Here is a 16,093-nt window from a genome sequence, read left to right on the forward strand (position 1 = left end):
TAGCCACTGTCTTCAAATAGATGAATTGAAGGCTACACATTTTCCTCTAAATAGCGCTTTGGCTACATCCCGTGGGTTTTTGTAAGGCTACACATTTTCCTCTAAATAGCGCTTTGGCTACATCCCGTGGGTTTCTGTAAGGCTACACATTTTCCTCTAAATAGCGCTTTGGCTACATCCCATGGGTTTTTGTATGTAGCGCTCTCATCTTCATGCAGTTCTAAACAGTCTGCAGTTTCCATTTTCATTTCCTCTTTACCATGAAAGTTTTAACTTTCCAGGCATATTCTTAACTATATTCTAGTTGTTGATTTCTAATTCTGCTGCACTGTGGTCTGTGAACATGACCAGTATGCTACCAATTTTTTTTTTAAAAATTGAGATTTTCTTTGCAGCCTAAAACATGATAAACGCCTGTGAATGTTCCATGTGTGTTTGACAAGAATCTCAGTCCTCTGTCAGGCCCAAGCTTCTGTGCATTTTTATTTATTTACTTATGGTTTTTTTTTTGATAAGGAAGATTGGCTCTGAGCTAGCATCTGTTGCCAATCTTTCTCTTTTTGCTTGAGGAAGATTGTCCCTGCTAAGATCTGTGCCAATCTTCCTCTATTTTCTATGTGGCATGCCTCCACAGTATGGTTTGACGAGTGGTGTTTTGGTCCATGCCTGGGATCCGAACCTGTGAACCCTGGGCCGCCAAAGCAGAGCGCGTGAACTTAACTACTATGCCACCAGGCCAGCCCCTCTGTGCATTTTTAGATCAAGCACATTAATTGTGATAGTCAAGGCCCCTCTTTCCTTATTTATTTGCCTACTTGATCTGTCAGTTTCTGAGAGGCCTCCCAGGTCTTTTCTCTTACACACATCCTGCTTTTCCTTAAGAATGTCTTCTTCTCTTGCTTTCCTTTTCTACAGTGTTTGACATACACTGTTCTCCAGGAAACTTCCCATAATTAACCCCACTAAATTCTGAGCACTGACTCCTTGGCCTGCCCTCCATCTGCTCAGTTACTCTGCCATGGTCAGTCTTTCCCTGAGCATGTATATGCTGGAGGCCTCCCACTGTTGCATTCTGCCTCTGTTATCAGATTCCCAAACCTGACAACTTTCTCTCCCTCCACCTCCCCGGCACACCCAGTTCAAAGGGCCCCAATAAAAATGGCCAACTTCCTGTCCAGCTCAGATGCCAGGCTCTGCTCACCTCCTTCTGGATTTCACTCTTGAGGGCGGAGATCTTCATCTTCATGTCCTCCAGCTCATGGTCTGGGAAGGGGTGCACCTGGGGGCTGGCCTCAGACTCCTCAGGGGATGGAAACACTAGGTCGGCCAGGGGGATGTACCATTTGCAGTCATATTGTTGGTGCTTCCTGCAAACAAGCCAGAGGGAGACACGAGTCAGAGGGAAATTGGCTTTTTAAGCCTGAACTGCTGGAACCAAAAAACCGCCTGAAAGGGATTTACAAGAACTCATCACAGGCAAGAATAATCCCTGTCCTTGAGGAGCCCGATGAAGAAACACACATGTGGAGCAATGACAGTCGGGTTCTAGGGTCAGTCAGCAGCGGGGGTTCTGGCCCTTTGCCTCCCAGTCTTTGGCCCATTACAACTGATGTTTTTTTTTTCTTTTTGGTGAGGAGGATTCGCCCTGAGCTAACATCTGTGCCAATCTTCCTCCATTTTGTATGTGGGATGCCTGCGACAGCATGGTTTGATGAGCGGTGTGTAGGTCTCTGCCTGGGATCCAAACCTGCGAACCCCGGGCCGCTGAAGTGGAGTGTGCAAACCCAACCATTACACCACCAGGCTGGCCCCACAACTGATGTTTTTAAACATCTCAAATCTCTAGGGGAAGAGCAAGAGTGGGCTCACGCTTTCCTATTCCCCATCCCACACTCCCTCCTCCCTTCTAGCCTATCCAGACCTAGCTTATATTCACTATCCTTTAGGCTAGAGATGGAATACAAATGTTATTTTGAATGCCAACTCTGATCAATAGATGTCCCCTGGGGTACTGGGTCGAGGATTATAAAGCCACGTCCAAGCCTCGGTAGGAAATAGTGCTGCGGTTCATTAGTAATGTCTGCCATGGGCAAAGGACTAAAGGCAAAGGTATGTGTACTTATGATGCCATCTCTGCCTTAGAATGATCTCACACGTGATCTAGTTCCAGGGAGTCGTCCCTTTATCAAAGCTCATAATAGCCTCTCTTTCTCTCACCTCCCTCAGGACTTAGGTCTGCACCTCTCACCCTGGTCCCTTAGTGCTGCAGGGAATATATGGCTTGTCTCCCCTGGACTGTAAGGGAGTGAACTGGGCACACAGTAGGTGGTAAGGACATGTGGGTGGAAGGACATGTGGACATGTGATGAATACCGAATAATGTTTTCTGCTCACAGCACAGAGCAGATCCTTATCACTGGGTATAGAGAGGAGGTGGAAAGAGGCTTTCAAGTCAGATTAAAGTTCAAATCCTATCTCCTCCACATCTAGTTGTGCGACCTCGGGCAACTTACTTAGAAAAGTTAACTTTTCTAAGGCTTTTCTCTCATCTGTGAGGTGGGGATAATAATACCTACTTTGTGGAGTTGTTGGGAAGATTAGAAATAATATATTCAAAGCATTTGTCGTGGCACCTGGCATGGCATAAGTGCTCAATAAATGGTAGCAGCAGATTGAATGAATATTCACTGAATTGCAGTTAGCAAAAATTTAGAGATGTCTAATAAAAGGAGAATGCTCAAGTAAATGATGGCATATCCACTTGTAACATCATGCAGGAAAGTAAAATGATGACTATGAAGATTAGGCAGCAACAGGGAAAATGCTTATGACGTGGGTTGAAAAATGCAGAGCCCCAAATTGGGCATTCACTCTGATTACAAGTACATGAAAAAACAGAAGAACATTTAAGAAAACTGGAAGGAAATAGAGCAGGAGGAGACTGACGCTTATGTTCAGGGGGGTGATGGGTTTTTTTTCTGTAATTTGGTTATATTACCTTTATAATTAAAGACAAGATTTATTTTTAGAAAAAGGCTACGCAGTAAAATAAAATTAATTAATATATTTTTTAAAAGGAAAAAAAAAACGCAGATTGCCCCAGGTTGCTGGGGGGCTCCACAGCGGGGCAGGGTCTAGCTCCCTCCCGCCTTGCACCCTGGACTCACGCACACTCACCCTGCAGATGTCTTCTTGAGCTTGGCGCACAGTAGGACATCTGTAAAGAGGAAGACGTGCCGCAGCTTCCGGGAGCCCTCTGACACTTCCACCAGGAAGCCATCCTTCACCAGCTGTCGTGTCTGAGGGAGAGGGCACACCCACCCCCACCTGCTCAGGGGGAGTCAGCCCAGGGCCCAGCCTGCCCTGGGGGGCGCCATCTGGGGACGGGCTGCAGGGAGGGGCCATAGTGCTTGGTGGTTAAGAGCATTGGCTTTGGGGTCACACAGACACAGGCTTGAATTTCACTTTCTGGCTGTGATCTCGGGCAAGTTCTCTGACCTCTCTGAGCCTCAGTCTTATCATCTGTAAAACGGGGATAATGATGTCTGCCCCATAAAGTAGGACCGTCCAGATGGTATACGTAAAACAGTACAGTGCCTGGCGCATAATATGTGATCAATAAATGGCAGCTTGACACTTTCCCCGCAGCTCTCAACAGCTCCCACCTGGGTGGACCCTAGTCCAGGATGACTTGGTTCCTCCACGCTGGGGCAGGAACACCCCCAACTCTGCCTAAGAAGTTGACCTAGTTTCAGTCCAACCTTGGCCTGCAGCCCCACTCAGTCCTGTTTATGCTACCTATGAGTGGATTCTTCAACCACCCCGAGGTGGATGGAGACCCTGGGCTACCCTCCGTGGGGCCGTAGCTGTGTCCTGGGGGAACCTGCAGCCATCTCTAACCTGGGCTCTGGATGGTGAGAGCATTTTGCTCCATGTGGAACTTCCAGAGTCTCCTCCCTGCCACTCTCAGAGCCAGCTGGCTTCTCTGGGGCTGTCATAATCTGTCCCAGCCTTCCCTGTGTATGATACACTGTGTGACCTACCTATGTCGCAATAAGTTGGTGAGCATGTTGAAAGTAGACAATTAAAATGATCTGAGACTGACAGTGCTCTAAACCCTCTGGAGATCTTTCAGATATCCCAGAGTCAAACAAACGAGCGACATTCCAGGGCTTGCAAACCAGGGCTGGGAGTTGCACACAGGGACAGCTCTCTACGCCCCATTAGTCACTCTCCAGACCCTGTCCCTCATTATTTCCCTCCCCAGGAGACACTGGAGGCTCGTAAATGTAACAAAAGAGCATAAACCCAGCCAGCTTGCATTCCTAAATGCCACTTAATTACCTCTCCTGGACAGGAAGGCCTATATGTGGGCCAAGCTGCTGACCCACATGGATAACTGTCTCTCTGATTCTTCAAATTGCTTCCTCTCACTGGGGTACCCACCTTTCTACCAAGAAGGGCCCCCAGGGAACTGGAGCTGCTGTACCACACCTAGGCACCACCTGGGACATTACAGCAACCTGGCAGCCTCAGCCACCTCTCCTACCAGCCCTTCTTGCTGTCAGGCTCACTCCTAGCTCCTGCCCACCTGCTCATGCAGGCTGATCAGAGGCAGCTCAGAGCTCCCGCTCCCAGAGACTCCCCGAGCTCCCTCAGACTGAGCCATTATCTTTCAGGGGACTCTGAGGACATCATACTGCCCAGAGCAGGGGGTTTGCATTTAAGAATGAGATAGCCAGAGCCCCTGGCTTCTCGGTATGGGGACAATGCATGAGGCTTACAGACAGAGAAGCCTAGCTAAAGAATCTAGTTCCAACACTTATGGCCAAGAGACCTCGTGCCAGACCTGCAGAGACTCTCCAGGCCTCAGTTTCCTCTTCTGCCTCCGTGGATTATTATGAAGATTAATGTGACACTGGACTTAAAGCTCTCAGCCCAGGGCCTGAAGATCTCTCCCTAGCTGGGCACGGGGGATCAGGGTTGGAGAGGCACAGAGGACAGGGCAGCGGTGCCTGTGTGTGCAGGAGAGCAGGGATGGGTGGTCTGGTCCGCTGCACCCTCCTCAGCCTGGGGGAGGCTGTGCTGAGTCCTGAGCTCACCTCCCCCTTAGGGGTCGTGACTGCAGTCCGGCGGGGGTCAATGTCCTCATTGATGCTGGACAGGAAGTTCTGGGAGATACGGAGGGCATCCTGTAGCAGTGGGTAGTCTGGGTGGTCCACAGGTGTGTGCTTCAGCAGGTCCTGGGAAGAGATGAGGTGGTAAGTTGTGGGGAGCGGTTCTGGGGCTCAATGAGAAACAGTGGGGAATACTCAATCCTCACCAAAGGGATTCCGAGCAGGGGCCTCAGGGACCCACACTCTAATCTGGCCAGGCCTGTAGAATCTGAACCAAAGATTACGGTCAGAGCAGAGGGGTGAGGGCAGTGGTGCCCCTTTATTCCTCCTGAAGTCATTACTCTTCCCCGTGGCGGGGGAGCCAGGTAGAGTCTCATCTCACCAGGCAGCTGGGGAGACAGCCCTCTACCCACCCCGCAGCTGCTCCAAGGACACTGGAGACCGTCAGGCAAGGGAAGTGTCTGCCTCCTAGGGAGCATCTGGCCAAATGTCAAGCTTAGTGGCCAAGCTATATTTAGGCCCTGGGCCCGTTGGCATGGTTACCGCAGGCCAGGCAGGCGCAGTTGGGGTGCAGGGACCCTCTGCCCAGCTCCCCAAATGGGCTATTCTCAGTGACGCCAGCACCCTCCACCCTAAGCTCATTCTCCCACCGAACTCCTAACCCCTCCCTGGCCAATCAGGGGGCTGACACTCACGTGTAGGACCAGGGTGCTCCTGGTGACTCGGTCAATGGGCTTGTAGAGCAGAGCTGTTGGGCAAGGCAGGGAGGAGACAGGACAGATGAAATATGGGAGCAGACAGAGACCTCAGAGTCCAGCCTTATGCCCCGACTTGCCTCACTTCCCCACACGGACACCCACTTGCAGGAAGCCAGAGCAGGTTCTGCAGCAACTCACACCTCCATTCTCCCTCCAGGCCAGGCCAGAAAACACCAACAGGCGACAAGCAGCTCTGGCAGCCCAGGCCCCTCCCACCTGCCCCCTCATCTGATCTCCCACCAGAGGTGACTTCTTTGAGGGCCATCCCGCAGGCCTGTCCTAGCCTGCAGGCTCAGAGTGAATGCAGCTGCTCCTCTGTACCCCCGACCCTGAATCACACAGCCACGCCTTGCCTTACCCCGCAAGAGCTCCAGTGCACCTGGGACCCCAGAATGCAGCAGGGAGACATGCTGTTTTTCTGAGAAGGGTGGCTCTCCCATGCCTGATCATCCTCATAGCCCTCTGGTCCAAGGCCTGGCATCGCCCGCTGGGAAGGGCAGGCTTTGTTCTGATCCACACAGCCAGCCTCATCTCCATGAGAAGACCTTGCTCCACGCCCTCAAACCCCGAAACAAAATAGGACAGGCTGAGGGCCAGGGAGGCAGGCCAGGTCTCCACAGAAAGACTCTGCCCTCAAGCAAGTGGCAGCTGAAGGAGCAAAGATTTCCTGAAGGAATTCAGGCGGGGCCTCTGGGAGGCTGGGAAAATGCAACTCAGCAGGGGCCCCGTTTGCCACACCCCTTGGCAACCAGAACACCAAATGAGGATTGCTGGGATTCGGCAGGGACAGGTGGAGGCAGCTGCTGGCCGACCAACACTTCCTGCAAGCAACTGTTCCCCGCCCCTCCCTCAGCCTCAGTCCTGCATCTGGACGCCTCTGTCTATGGGGTCATGACCTCTGTCCTTCTGCCATAGGAGCAGTAAGAGGCAGGATGCTGGTCTGGGGAGGAGGACCCTAGACTGTGTGTCCCATCGGACCAGGTTGTGACAGGTCTCAGAGCTGACACTCATGCCCTAGCCAGCCCCCAAATCCCGAAGCCCTAGATGTAAATCTCCTGTGCATAGCTAAGCAGATACTTTGGGGAACAATCTGCTGGCTACAGAGAAGATGCAGTCTCAGTGGTGTGCCACGAGCCGTATCTGCAGTCTGCTTGGCTGCCCATTAGAAGCACTGGGGGAGCTCTTAAAAGATACAGCTGCCTGCCCCTTTCCCCACCCCATCAACTAAATCCCAATCTGCGGCGTAGAACCCGGGTATCGGCATTGTGAAAAAGCTCCTTTGCTGATTCTGATACAAAGTAATGATTGAAAACCACTGCTTTATGCAAACATACTTCCCACGACTTATCTGTAGTGCTTTCTTAATTTACGAATTTCTACAGACCCTCCCCATGGGCTGTGGGAGCTGGAACGGACAGGACGACGCTGGGGGTATCCTAGGACAGTGAGGGTAGAGCCCAGCTACCAGCCCGGGGGGGGCCCAGCACTGAGGCTGTTTAGGGTACCCACCTGTGGCTTAGCTCATCTTTAGGGGGAAAAAAATCACACCCGGAGAACCTCAGAGACCCAGGAGAAAGTGCGAGGGCAGCAGACACCTGCTGGGTGGGCCCTCGAGTTCCAGCCTGGGAAAGCTGATACTGCAGTGTCAGCTCCCTGCGTCCCTCTCTCGGGTCCCAGGAGGAAGAGGTTTCTGACTGAGCTCAGAGATCTGCACAAAGGGTAGGTTGGGTTTCAGAGGGGTTATTAATATGCCTGGAGTCACCTCAGGAGGCCACCTGATAGGGTCTGCGGAACCTCAGCCCCAGATGGGGGAGGGCAGCTGGAGGAGAAGTTGGGGAGGGAAATGCAGGGAGAGGGCCCTGATACGGAGAACCAGGGGAGGAAGAGAGAACCCGACGTTCCCCATGGGGGTGTCCCCACGGCCCCTGCACGCCGGCTTCCCCTAAGAATGCAGGGTGAAGAGCCCACCTGTCCCCCTCACCTGTTCCTGCCCCTTCACCTGTTCCACGGCTCCGGCAGACTGGCCTGCTCCTGCCCCTGCTTCCCCTACTCTCCCCACCCCTCACCATGCCGGTCCTCCAGGCCAAGGGCCTGTTTCACGAAGACTAAGCTTCCTGGGACAGACACTATTCACCAAGTTGCAACGCCCGTCTCTCCTCCTCCTCCAGGAAGCCTTCCCTGACCAAGACGTTTGCAAACAACACCCACCATGCCTACAAGTCAGACCCCTGACACGAGCAAGCTGGCCTCTCTCTAGTTCGCTGGGTACTTACTCTGTGTCCAACGGCACTGTTTGACAAGTGTTATTTCCTTTGATTAAAAAGGGAAGCAATTATCACTAGCCCCATTTTACAGATAAGGAAACTTCTCTAAGGCACAGAGAAGTTATGTAACTTGCTCACAATCACAAAGCTGTAAGTGGCAGCTGGGTTTGAATTTAGATCTACCCATGCTCCTAACTTTGAGCAGCTCTTCCGTAGGGGAAGGCAGCTCCTGCCGAAGCTCAACAACCCTCAGGAGGATTCTCAGAAAGATTCCCCAGGAAGGAGTAGGTGAGCTGGCCTCTCTTGTTGCCAAGGTGAGCCCCCTCCTTAGGGGCCTGGGTCACCCACGACTTCCCTTTGCATCCCCCTAGCATTTGGCACGGAGCCCAGAGCCTGGCAGAATGAGCGCTCAGAAAATAACCATTAAGGCTGACAACTCCAGATTGAGCCCCCAGTTGCGCAGCCTCCGGGGACCCCCAGAACCAGCATCCCTTGGACGGGCTGAGAAGATTCTAAACAGAGTGGTCAGCCAGGGCTCATTCACTCCTCACTACCCCTCCGAAGCTGACTTCAAAGAAAGCATCGCAGGGACCAAAGAAACCTCAAACTCCAGGCCAAGGGCCTGTTTCACGAAGACTAAGCTTCCTTTCGGGGAGAGAAGAGGAAGCAAAGTGCCAAGCTCGTTTCCTTTTTTAGGGAGGCAGAGTTGAGTCGACCAACTCCCAGGCCAGACCAAAAAGAGCATGTCCTCTCTGATCTTCAAACAGACCAATTTCCAGTCCAGCTCTCCTCCGGACCCCAGCCGTCAGGATCTGAACTGAGGGCCAGGGGCACAGGGCAGCTTCTGCCCAGCCACTCAAGTTCCCACAGCTGTCCTGCTGGGGTGGCTGGAGCGGCTGCCTCAGGGGTTCCCTCCATCACGCGTGGTCTCTGACACAGGACAGGCTGAGGAGGTGAGGGGACAACAGCCCCTCGGGCACAATGGCCTCTGGGAAAGAGCCCAGGAAACATCATCATCTCTCCTCCAGCAAACTGCCACCCCCCTGCATTCAGCCTTAGACTAGGAGCTCCAGGTTACCACGGAGATGGGAAAGCAAAGTGACTGGGAAGGGTGCGGAACAAAACGCCTGCGGGGAAGGAAGAAGGTCCTAAAACCAGCCGTCTGCCACTCCAAGGGCCCAGAGCAGCTGGCCTGAAGGCAACACTTGACCCCACACGCCCGCGAAAGGCAGCGTGGGTCATCCCCAGCGCTCTTTGCCTCAGAGAGCAGGGCCCCCCGGCTTCTGGACACCTCCTGGCCTAGGTCTGCTTCAGCCTCCCCTGAGCAACAGGCTGGCTGACAGCATGTGCCTGTCCCAGGACCCCCTCACTGAGGAAGCTACAGAGGGGCCCAGACCCTTCCATTGTACGGTGGGTGTGTGACCTTCACAAAGCAGCGGCCTGCCACGCCCCCCTCTCCTGCCAGCACTCACCGCCGACCTTCCGCGCTAAGTGCCAAGACTCGAGAGTCTCCAGTGGCCAGAAACAAACCCCTCAGAGCACCCCAATGCCTTCCTGCTCTCCCAGCCGCATCCACATTCCCCCACAGCCGCCGTTCTGAGAGGAGAGAATGTGGTGAAGGCGGCATGAGCACTCTGAGCACACAATACCCTGGCCGCCCAACCTCCTCTCCTCTCTCCCGAAACAAAGAAACTCCCAACTTCTCCCTCCAGCCGGGGCTGGCGCCTTCTGGGTCCAAGGCACTACTCTCCAGGCCATCTGTCACTCTCTGACTGGCCCCTGCTGACCCTTCTCCAGCCCCAGGTTGCCACGCCTGCAGGTACAGCCTTGTCACTTTCCTTAACAGCCTCTCCAGGAAGTTGCCCACAGCCTCTCAAGCTAAGCCACCAATTCCCCATAGATCCTCGGGGCTACCTGGACCCTTCTAGCCTGGTCCTTCTATTTCCAAGCCACCCTGCCCGGAGCGGACCCCAGACTTCAACTCTAGGCTGGAAGCTGACTGGAACGGGGGTAAACGCAGATCCAGCCACCTGTTCCCCCTCCCTTCTCTGCTGCCCCCCAAACCTTGATGGCTACATTTAAGCCCACTCTAGCCAGCCCCCAGAGGCGGGAAGATACACCACCTCCCAAACGAAGGGGGCCTGGGTTACCATAGGTGCAGTTACAGCAGAAGCGAATGATGAGGAGAATTTCCATGGCAGCCTCCGTCCCTGTGGCAGGAGCATGTGGCCATCGCTCCCTGGCTCCCATCAGCAGCCCGGCCACTCAGGCACCTTGCCGGCTGCTGCTGCACAGCCTCCAGAATCAAGCAGCGGCTTCCGAGTGCTCCTCTAGCAAGGGGGAGGGGAGGGGAGGGGAGGGGAGGCGCGTGGAGAGGCGGGAGGAGGGAGAAGGAGGACGGGAGCGAGCCGCCTGCTGGCATCCTAAGAAGGAGCACGTTTGTAGCTGGCCAGCTGCCTGGGGACAGAGGCTGGATTCCTGGCGTGTGTGTGCTCACACACACTCACACATGCACACGCACATGCTCACACAAGCAGGGCACCGTAGCCCACAGAGCCAGACAAAGGAAGGTGACTGCTATCCAGCCGTTCCCCAGAGTACCTTCCATGGTGACTGACGTGTGGCTGTCCTTGGAGTCCTTGGGACCTTTCACTTTGAGCTCCTGCCAAACAGAGGAGAGGAATCACTTCCTGGTCTGTCCCTAAGCCTCCCCATCCCCCACGGTGAGCATGGCAGGAAGAAGGGCTCTGAGACCCAGGGGTGCACATACAAGAAGAGAGACCAAGACCAAGGGACACAGGCCTCCCTCTGCCTCATCACCTCCCTGTGCCACACCCACGACCTCCTGGAGCCTCGTGGAGTCCAGTGGCTGGGTGCAGGCAAGGAGAGGCTCCAGGTACCACAGAGGACTGCGATAATGAGGCTTCTCAGCCCACCCACTAAAGCCCCTCCCCGGGACTCTGAAGGCCTCCAGGGAAGGAGTGGTGGCAAGAGCAGGACTCCTCCCACCCTCTGCCCAGGGCTCCCCTCCACAGTGGCCACTACTTAGGGCTCTGTACACATCAGCTCAGGGCACACAGGGTTTGAGTGGACAAGCACCAGGGGTACCAGCTGATCTCTGGGGCAGGAGCAGTCCCTGAGATCAGGAGCGAGGGATCTTGCACACGTGCACAGGGGGAAGCAGGGAGGGGGTGCACCTGGGGCCTGGAGGCTGCGCTCCACAAGGCAGTCTGAGTGCTAGCCTACCCACGTAGAGAGGGACTCAGCCAGTCCCCAACACCACCAACACTCCCCACGCCCCAGTGCATGCACTAGGTACCAGAGAGGAAACTGCAAGGAAGGAGAGGAACATTCCTCCTGGATCCATGCAAAGTGACCAGGTAGTGAGTGCTGGAAACAGGCTCCAGGGAGGGCTTATCTGACCCAAACCTCTTTTATCCGCCTTTAGAGACAGGTTCCAGCTCCAGCCCTTGCCAACGGACCAGCATGGCCTGCAGTTGGAGCAGTAACGCAATTCCCACCCAGAGGGCTGAGTGCTCGGAGGGGCCTCCAAGGCAGGTGTCGGCAGGAAGGCGGGGCGAGGTGAGGCCAAGGCCAGGGACCCAGGGGATGTTGCCTGCTCTGCCTGGGAGGGAGGAAATGCCCGGGCAGCAGGAACATTTCCTACTCCTGCCTCAAGCTGTTGCCAGCCCCAGGGACTGAGCCTGGGGCTTGGGGGTGAGGGTGGGGATGAGGAGAAGGGGGGTTACTCAGCTCCTCAAGGCTGTGTCTCTGGCTGGTGTCTGGATTCCAGGCTTTAGGGAATTTTTCTCCATGCCCCCTCCAGTGCAGCCTAGAGATATGAAATTGGTCTGCTGCAGAGAAAAAGGGCCTAATTGCAGTAATTAAGTGGCAGCGCCAGTAGGAAGCGACGGCGTCGGCGTCAGCGTGTGAGTCAGGGTGAAAAGCCACCTGGCAGCAGGCCACGGGCCTGGCTCTGCCCTTGGGGCCTGCAGGCTTTGAGAGGGGCTTGGCTTGGGGATGAGAGCACGGGCTTCTGCTGACCACAGAAAACGGGCAGGCAGCCCAGGCTAAGAGGAGACTCCCCACTCTGGACCATACGTGACTCTGGGTACCCGGGCAGCCTTGGCAGGACCACTCTAACACAGATCAGGGGAAGCCAGTTTGTTCCCAGGGAGGGCTGGGAGCCACAAGGGGAAGCACCATTTCCCCAGCCTCGTGACTCCACGTAGAGGGACATCCCCACTCCCCACTCCGTCCTCCCAGGCAGAGGGTGACTCTCCTGATCGCTGGGTTTGGGAGAAGAAATTGAGCTCAGCCTTCCTCCCTCTGCCCCCAGTAGATGTGCTCAACTGTGGAGGGGAAGTGTTAGCAAGCCCAATGTGGCTACAGACCCAAGTCCACACTTTTCCAATCCAGCTTTTCCTAGTAATCAGGCTGACATTTTCACCTCTGTCTGTCCAACTCTTGTGCTGCCTCTAGGCTGATTCCAAACTTGGGTATAACCCATAACCCCAGTAGTTTCACAAACTATCCTGCATCTCATCAACTTTTCTAGCATCAGAGCCGAGACAGGAAAGCAAAGGGTCCAGAGGGGCTCATAAGGCAGGACTTTCAAAACTGCAGAAGGAGCACCGCCTCCCCTCCCCAGAGGTTCTCTTGCCCTGAGGTTGGAGCGGGTGCCGTGACTGCAAGGCCAGTGGCTTGGGGGTGTCACTGAGATCTTTCTGGCTAATGAGGCAAGCTGGGCTGTGCTCCTGAAGGATCCTAGAGCCCCTCGCTGCCACGTCCTGGACAGAAGTGTCCACGGCAGACAATGCCACATCTTTGCCCTGCAGAGGAGCATGGACGGGAGGCATAGCTGCAGCAGCAGGGAGAGGCGTATTTCCAGCCCGAGGGTCTGGGGCTTCTTCTCCATACAAGTGGCCCTTGTCCTCTCTCTGCTTGTGGGATTGCAAGGATCTTAGAAGACCACCTAGTCCAGACTTCCTCAAATCTTCCTGATCATAAAAATCACCTGGGAAGCTTGCTGAAAATACAGATTCCTGGGCCACCCCAAACCTTCCGAACTGAAGCTCCAAGGAGGGTGCCTGAGGATCGGCACATTAAACAGTGCCCGGTGGTTCTTATCAAGCAAGTTTGGGATGAGCTGGACAAATCCAGAGACCTCATTCTACAGAAGAGGTAATAAGACCAAGAGAAGGAAAGTGACTTGCTCAAGGTCACCACAGTGTGGGAGAATACCATCTTTTTTCTTTTCTTTTTGGCCTCCTCCATTCTAATACAGAATAGCGTAAAACAGAATAACAAAATCAAATAAATCGATATTCTTATATTAAGAGGGAAAATGTCAAGTGCAAGAAAGCAAATGTCAGGCTAAGTGTTACCCATCAGGGGAACTGTGTCCCTAACCGGCAAGCAGCGGAGGAGAGGCCCAAAGGCTGGAAGGCTCTGAGCATCCCGCAAAGACCCGAGTCGTTGGGGTGGCTGTGCAGGGAGCTGCCCACCTCGGAGATCTTCTGGAATTGGTTGTTGGACTGGCTGCACTTCTCAGCTGTCTCCAGAGCGACTTTATAGTTATCCACAAACGCTTTGTACACGCCAAGCTGGCTGGCCTGCCGGGAGAAGAGAGAGGAGGGAGAGAGGAGGGCAGGAGTGGGATGGGGAGAGAGGATTAATGAATGGATGAAAGCTTAACCAGAGCATCTGGAGCTCCCTTAGCACTCAGAACCTCTAACTCAGCTCCAAAGGGCTGGCTGGGAACAGAGGGGAAAGGCAGGATGAACATACTACAGTATCCCTTTGAAATGACAGTTTCCATGGAAACTGGCTCAGCCAATAAGGTTAATAAGGGGGTCCTGGGGTTGGGGGGAGCAGAGCAGGGCCTTTGTTGGCATGTTAGAAATTCAACTCATCTTAGCGTTTGGCTTTACTTAGCATCATCAAGGTCTTGCAGGGTTTGAAGCCCCTGAACGCCTCATACCTCTTTCACAGCCTGGAATTAGCTGGAGCAGGGAGAGACCGGGAGTGGGGTGGGCACGTGCCGCCTGCTCAGTACCCCACTCCCGATGCTGACCATGAGGCACAGCATTTAAAGGCACAGTTCCCACTTGCCCTCAGCCTCTAGGTCCCTGTCCCTACCTCCTCAGCCTCCAAGGAGCCGGAAGCCCTGCCTCGCTACACATTTTGCATGTCACTCTGAACCTAACACAAAGCTTTCCCTGACTTACTCATGACCACCTAGAGGCTCGCCTCCTCTGGGAGGCAGAACAGATGCCATCATCCCTTTCTGCAAAAGGGAAACCAAGGCTCATTAATTCAATCCCTCAAATAGTTATGGAAAGCATTCTCTGTGCTGTGCATATGCATTTCCTTTTAAGGGAGCAAAGGGTGGAAATTCAAATTAAAACCACAATGAGATACTATTTCACACCCATCAATCTAGCCAAAATTTAAAAGTCTAATGATATCAAGGGTTGGCAAGAAACTGGGGAAATAGGAACTTTTATAGACTGCTTGTGGGGATGTAAATTAGTCCAATTATTTGGAGAGCAATTTGCCAATTACTAATAACGTTGAAGATATGCACAGCTCAGCCTGCTGGTTAGCAAATCCACTTCTACATACAAACTCTAGGGCTCTGCTGCCCAGTAGGGAGCCACCTGCTACCTGTGGCTACTGAGCACCTGAAACGTGGCTAGTCCAAATTGAGATGCACTGAAGCGTAAAATACACCCTGGATTTCAGACTCAGTATGTGTAAGAGAATGTAAACTATCTCATTAATTTTTAAATATTGATTACATGTTGAAATGATAATATTTTAGGTCTATTGGGCTAAATAAAATATATTCTTAAGATTAATTTCACCTGTTTATTTTTACTTTATCTTATTTCATTTTTATTTTTTAAAATGTGGCTACTAGAAAATTTAAATTATATATGTAGTTCACATTATATTTCTACTAGAAAGCGCTGCTCTAGAGAAACTTGCATTTGTGTGTGCCCAAAAAAAACATGAGTGAAGGTATTCACTGCCTCACTCTTCCTCTGGTGGAAAGACTGGAAACAAATGCTCACAAATAGAGGAATCTGTACACACACTGCAGTTAAAATGAATGAACTAGATCTATGTGTAGCAACACAGACACGTTTCAAAACGAATGCTGGTTGAATTGCAAAATACATAAAATATGATATATATATATACACATTATATCCATTTAAAAAGTACATGCAATGCCATAAAAAGACATAGATATGCAGGAAAAACACAAACTACAGCCCAGAAGGCTGCACACCAAATTCAGGCCAGTAGCTGCTTCTAGGTTGGGTGGGAGAGCAAGAGGAAATGGGTGGGAGACAGGGAGGGCCTTCATCTTTATCCGTCATGCTTTACTTTCTTGATTGAAAAGTTTTGGCGTGTATCTTCAGAGCTTAACATCTGTTAATTCTGGGCAGTGAGTACACAGTTGTTTGCTACATGATTCTCTAGATTTTCTGGTTTCAATGAAGTAGCAAGGAGGTTCAGCTGCCACCGAGTTTCCTCAGGCTCCCACCAGGTGCTGGGGAAAGTGGGCTGCCCCTGAGCCCCACCCGGACCACTCTGCTTTCTGCAGAATCCTTGTGCTCCTCAAGGACCCAAAATGGTGGGGGAGGGGCCTGGAGCTGCCCAGGGCAGAGACAGAGCCCCCCCGAGGAGGCTGGCAGGTGGCGCCCAGGAAAGCCAGAGAAGTAAGTGAGAACTGGGATGCCTGAGGAGATGCCAAGGCCAGAGCATGCAGGTCTCAGCCCAGATGGGCTACACTTTTCAAACAGAAAATCCTGGTCGGGGGGCGGGGGGAGCGGAAGGGATGGAGTTTGCTTCCTTTTTGGGGGGGGAGTACTGGCCCACTGGCGTCCCAAGCTCCAGGAGATGTGCTAGACAGGCGCTTCCTAAAGCAAAGTAAAAATCA

The 16,093-nt window shown here is 53.1% G+C and overlaps 1 protein-coding gene across 3 annotated transcripts in view; it reads right to left on the bottom strand.

The window, feature by feature from the left end:
- ABR (ABR activator of RhoGEF and GTPase) overlaps positions 1 to 16,093 on the bottom strand; it is a 180,184-nt gene that overhangs the window by 48,325 nt on the left and 115,766 nt on the right. For all 3 annotated transcript variants that reach the window (XM_014789724.2, XM_004433336.3, XM_004433337.3), the window contains 6 exons: positions 13,647 to 13,754; positions 10,741 to 10,801; positions 5,813 to 5,865; positions 5,103 to 5,243; positions 3,178 to 3,299; positions 1,202 to 1,367 (listed from right to left, as the gene is read on the bottom strand). In XM_014789724.2, coding sequence (XP_014645210.2) covers positions 1,202 to 1,367; positions 3,178 to 3,299; positions 5,103 to 5,243; positions 5,813 to 5,865; positions 10,741 to 10,801; positions 13,647 to 13,754 — 651 coding nt within the window. The remainder of the gene's footprint in view (positions 1 to 1,201; positions 1,368 to 3,177; positions 3,300 to 5,102; positions 5,244 to 5,812; positions 5,866 to 10,740; positions 10,802 to 13,646; positions 13,755 to 16,093) is intronic.

This window comes from Ceratotherium simum, chromosome 16, assembly GCF_057802395.1.
Source record: "Ceratotherium simum simum isolate JZ-2026a chromosome 16, ASM5780239v1, whole genome shotgun sequence".
NCBI classification, from domain to species: Eukaryota; Metazoa; Chordata; class Mammalia; order Perissodactyla; family Rhinocerotidae; genus Ceratotherium; species Ceratotherium simum.